At 41.7% G+C, this 5,753-nt stretch overlaps 1 protein-coding gene across 1 annotated transcript; it reads left to right on the top strand.

Moving 5' to 3' along the window:
* The first annotated feature begins 331 nt into the window (after positions 1–331).
* LOC144338557 (endogenous retrovirus group K member 19 Rec protein-like) lies at positions 332–2,370 on the top strand. The gene is made up of 2 exons (XM_077988481.1): positions 332–612; positions 2,314–2,370. Exons 1-2 carry the CDS (start codon positions 352–354, stop codon positions 2,368–2,370), a joined length of 318 nt encoding a protein of 105 aa, XP_077844607.1. The 5' UTR covers positions 332–351.
* The last annotated feature ends 3,383 nt before the right edge of the window (positions 2,371–5,753 follow it).

The raw sequence follows: 5,753 nt of genomic DNA, 5'->3' as shown, positions 1-5,753 counted from the left end.
GACAGGCCATAGTTGAAAAAACTAATAGAACACTCAAAACTCAATTAGTTAAACAAAAAGAAGGGGGAGACAGTAAGGAGTGTACCACTCCTCAGATGCAACTTAATCTAGCACTCTATACTTTAAATTTTTTAAACATTTACAGAAATCAGACTACTACTTCTTCAGAACAACATCTTACTGGTAAAAAGAACAGCCCACATGAAGGAAAACTGATTTGGTGAAAAGACAACAAAAATAAGACATGGGAAACAGGGAAGGTGGCAATGTGGGGGAGAGGTTTTGCTTGTGTTTCACCAGGAGAAAATCAGCTTCCTGTTTGAATACCCACTAGACATTTGAAGTTCTACAATGAACCCATCAGAGATGCAAAGAAAAGCGCCTCCACGGAGACAGAAACACCACAATCGAGCACCATCGACTCACAAGATGAACAAGATGGTGATGTCAGAAGAACAGATAAAGTTGCCATCCACCAAGAAAGTAGAGCTGCTGACTTGGGCACAATTAAAAAAGCTGACACAGTTAGCTAAAAAAAGCCTAGAGAACACAAAGGTGACACATACTCCAGAGAATATGCTCCTTGCAGCTTTGATGATTGTATCAATGGTGGTAAGTCTCCCCATGCCTGCAGGAGCAGCTGCAGCTAATTATACCTACTGGGCCTATGTGCCTTTCCTGCCCTTAATTTGGGCAGTCACATGGATGGATAATCCTATTGAAGTATATGTTAATAATAGTGTATGGGTACCTGGCCCCACAGATGATCGTTGCCCTGCCAAACCTGAGGAAGAAGGAATGCTGATAAATATTTCCACTGGGTATCATTATCCTCCTATTTGCCTAAGGAGAGCACCAGGACGTTTGATTCCGGCAATCCAAAATTGGTTGGTAGTAGTACCTACTGTCAGTACCACCAGTAGATTTGCTTATCACATGGTAAGTGCAATGTCACTCAGGCCACAGGTAAATTATTCACATGACTTTTCTTATCAAAGATTGTTAAAATTTAGACTCTACAGGGAAAACTTGGCCAAAGGAAATTCCCCAAAAAATCAAAAGACACAGAAGTTTTAGTTTGGAAAACTTCTGTGTGGCCAATAGTGCGGTGATTTTACAAAACAGTAAATTCGGAACTATTATAGATTGGGCACCTTGAGGTAAATTCTACCACAATTGCACAGGACAAACTCAATCGTGTCCCAGTGCACAAGTGAGTCCAGCTGTTGATAGTGACTTAACAGAAAGTTTAGATGAACATAAGCATAAAAAATTAGTCTTTCTACCCTTGGGAATGGGGAGAAAAAGGAATCTCTACTCCAAGACCAAAAATAATAAGTCCTGTTTCTGGTTCTGAACATCCAGAATTATGGAGGCTTACTGTAGCCTCATACCGCCTTAGAATTTGGTCTGGAAATCAAATTATAGAAACAAGAGATCATAAGCCATTTTATTCTATCGACCTAAATTCCAGTCTAAGAGTTCCTTTGCAAAGTTGTGTAAAGCCCCCTTATATGCTAGTTGTAGGAAATATAGGTATTAAACCAGACTCCCAAACTATAACCTGTGAAAACTGCAGATTGTTTACTTACATTGATTCGACTTTTAATTGGCAGTACCATATTCTGCTAGTGACAACAAGAGAAGGCGTGTGGATCCCTGTGTCCATGGACTGACTGTGGGAGGCCTCGCCATCCGTCCATATTTTGACTGAAGTATTAAAAGGCATTTCAAATAGATCCAAAAGATTCATTTTTGCTTTAATTGCAGTGATTATGGGATTAATTGCAGGCACAGCTACGGCCGCTGTGGCGGGAGTTGCATTGCACTCTTCTGTTCAGACAGTAAACTTTGTTAATGATTGGCAAAAGAATTCTACAAGATTGTGGAATTCACAATCTGGTATTGATCAAAAATTGGCAAATCAAAGTAACGATCTTAGACAAACTGTCTTTTGGATGGGAGATAGTCTCATGAGCTTGAAACATCGTTTCCAGTTACAGTGTGACTGGAATATGTCAGATTTTTGTATTACACCCCGAGTTTATAATGAGTCTGAGCATCACTGGGACACGGTTAGACGCCATCTACAGGGAAGAGAAGATAATCTCACTTTAAACATTTCCAAATTAAAAGAACACATTTTCGAAGCATCAAAAGCCCATTTAAATTTGGTACCAGAAACTGAGGCAATCGCGGGAGCTGCTGATGGCCTTGCAAATCTTAACCCTGTCACTTGGGTTAAGACCATTGGAAGTACTACTATTATAAATTTCATATTAATCCTTGTGTGCCTGTTCTGTCTGTTGTTAGTCTGCAGGTGTACCCAGCAGCTCCGAAGAGACAGCGACCATCCAGAATGAGCCATGATGACGATGGCGGTTTTGTCGAAAAGAAAAGGGGGAAATGTGGGGAAAAGAAAGAGAGATCAGACTGTTACTGTGTCTATGTAGAAAGAAGTAGACATAAGAGACTCCATTTTGTTCCGTACTAAGAAAAATTCTTCTGCCTTGAGATGCTATTAATCTGTAACCCTATCCGCAACCCTGTGCTTGCAGAGACATGTGCTGTGTTTACTCAAGGCTTAATGGATTTAGGGCTATGCAGGATGTGCTTTGTTAAACAAGTGCTTGAAGGCAGTGTGCTTGTTAAAGGTCATCACCATTCTCTAATCTCATGTACCCAGGGACACAATGCACTGTGGAAGGCCACACGGACCTCTGCCTAGGAAGCCAGCTATTGTCTAAGGTTTCTCCCCATGTAATAGTCTGAGATATGGCCTCGTGGGACAGGAAAGACGTGACTGTCCCCCAGCCCGACACCTATAAAGGGTCTGTGCTGAGGAGGATTAGTAAAAGAGGAAGGCCACTTTGCAGTTGAGATAAGAGGAAAGCATCTGTCTCCTGCTCGTCCCTGGGCAATGGAATGTCTCAGTGTAAAACCTGATTGTATGTTCTATTTACTGAGATAGGAGAAAATCGTCTTAGGGCTGGAGGTGAGACATGCTGGTGACAGTACTGCTCTTTAATGCACCAAGATGTTTATGTATGTGCACATCAAAGCACAGCACCTTTTTCTTAACCTTGTTTATGACACAGAGACATTTGTTCACTTGTTCTGCTGACCCTCTCCCCACTATTACCCTATTGTCCTGCCACATCCCCCTCTCCGAGCTGGTAAAGATAATGATCAATAAATACGGAGGGAACTCAGAGACTGGTGCCGGTCCCCTGGGCCCACTTTTCTTTCTCTATACTTTGTCTCTGTGTCTCTTTCTTTTCTCAGTCTCTCATCCCACCTGACGAGAAACACCCATAGGTTGTGGAGGGGCTGGCCCCCTTCACTGAGAGACAGCTTGTTGTGATTTCTGTTCTTTTACATTTGCTGAGGAGTGCTTTACTTCCAATTATGTGGTCAATTTTAGAATAAGTGTGATGTGGTGCTGAGAAGAATGTATATTCTGTTGATTTGGGGTGGAGAGTTCTGTAGATGTCTATTAGTTCTGCTTGTTGAAGAACTGAGTTCAGGTCCTGGATATCCTTGTTAACCTTCTGTTTCATTGATCTGTCTAATATTGACAGTGTGGTGTTAACGTCTCCCATTATTATTGTGTGGGAGTCTAAGTCTTCTTGTGGGTCTCTAAGAACTTGCTTTATGAATCTGAGTGCTCCTGTATTGGGTGCATATATATTTAGGATAGTTAGCTCTTCTTGTTGAAATGATCCCTTTACCATTATTGTAATGGCCTTTGTCTCTTTTGATCTTGGTTGGTTTACAGTCTGTTTTGTCAGAGACTAGGATTGCAACCCCTGCTTTTTTTTTGCTTTCCATTTGCTTGGTAGATCTTCCTCCATCCCTTTATTTTGAGCCTGTGTGTGTCTTTGCTCATGAGATGGGTCTCCTGAATACAGCACACTGATGGGTCTTGACTATCCAATTTGCCAGTCTGTGTCTTTTAATTGGGGCATTTAGCCCCTTTACATTTAACGTTAATATTGTTATGTGCGAATTTGTTTCTGTCATTATGATGTTCACTGGTTATTTTGCCCATTAATTGATGCAGTTTCTTTGTAACATCAATGGTCTTCACAATTTGGCATGTTTTTGCATTGGCTGGTACCGGTTGTTTCTTTCCATGTTTAGTGCTTCCTTCAGGAGCTCTTGTAAGGCAGGCCTGGTGTTGACAAAAATCTGGCAGCATTTGCTTGTCTGTAAAGGACTTCATTTCTCCTTCACTTATGAGGCTTAGTTTGGCTGGATATGAAATTCTGGATTAAAAATTCTTTTCTTTAAGAATGTTGAATATTGGCCCCCAGTCTTCTGGCTTGTAGGGTTTCTGCCGAGAGATCTGATCTTAGTCTGATGGGCTTCCCTTTGTGGGTAACTTGACCTTTCTCTCTGACTGCCCTTAACACTTTTTCCTTTATTTTAACCTTGGTGAATCTGACAATTATGTGTCTTAGGGTTGCTCTTCTTGAGCAGTATCTTTGTGGTGTTCTCTGTATTTCCTGAATTTGAATATTTGCCTACCTTGCTCATTTGGCGAAGTTCTCTTGGATAATATCCTGAGGAGTGTTTTCCAACTTGGTTCCATTCTCCCCATCACTTTCAGGTACACCAATCAAATGTAGATTTGTTTTTTTCACATAGTCCCATATTTCTTAGAGGCTTTGTTCATTTCTTTTTACTCTCTTTTTCTCTAACCTTGTCTTCTTGCTTTAGTTCATTAATTTGAACTTTAATCACTGATACTCTTTCTTTCACTTGATTGAATTGGCTATTGAAACTTGTGCATGTGTCACGAAGTTCTTGTGCCATGGTTTTCAGCTCCATCAGGTCATTTAAGGTCTTCTCTACACTGTTTGTTCTAGCTAGCCATTCATCTAATCTTTTTTCAAGGTTTTTAGCTTCCTTGCGATGCATATGAACATCCTACTTCAGCTTGGAGAAGTTTGTTATTACTGATCTTCTGAAGCCTACTTCTGTCAACTCATCAAAGTCATTCTCTGTCCAGCTTTGTTCTGTTGCTGGTGAGGAACTTCGATCTTTTGGAATAGAAGAGGTGCTCTGATTTTTAGAATTGTCAGCTTTTCTGCTCTGGTTTCTCCCCATCTTTGTGGTTTTATCTACCTTTGGTCTTTGATGTTGGGGACCTACAGATGAGGTTTTGGTGTAGATGACCTTTTTGTTGATGTTGATACTATTCCTTTCTGTTTGTTAGTTTTCCTTCTAACAGTCAGGTTCCTCAGTTGCAGGTTTGTTGGAGTTTGCTGGAGGTCTACTCCAGACCTTGTTTGCCTGGGTATCACCAGCAGAGGCTGTAGAACAGCATATATTGCAGAACAGCAAATATTGCTGCCCAATCATTCCTCTAGAAGCTTTGTCCCAGAGGGGTAGCTGCCTATATGATGTGTCTATTGGCCCCTACTGGGAGATGTTTCCCAGTTAGGCTTCACGGAGGTCAGGGACCCACTTGAGGAGGCAGTCTGTACATTCTCAGAGTTCAAATGCCGTGCTGGGAGAACCACTGCTCTCTTCAGAGCTGTCAGAGAGGGAGGTTTAAGTCTGTAGAAGTTGTCTGCTGCCTTTTGTCAGCTATGCCCTGCCCACAGAGGTGGAGTCTAAAGGAGGTAGGCCTTGTTGAGCTGTAGTGAGCTCTGCTCAGTTAGAGCTTCCAGGCCGCTTTATTTACCTACTCAAGCCTCAGCAATTGCAGAAGCCACATCCCCAGTCAGGCTGCCACCTCGCAGTTC

Source organism: Macaca mulatta, chromosome X (genome assembly GCF_049350105.2).
Source record: "Macaca mulatta isolate MMU2019108-1 chromosome X, T2T-MMU8v2.0, whole genome shotgun sequence".
Lineage (NCBI taxonomy): Eukaryota > Metazoa > Chordata > Mammalia > Primates > Cercopithecidae > Macaca > Macaca mulatta.
This window is presented reverse-complemented; position numbering and strand designations above follow the sequence as displayed.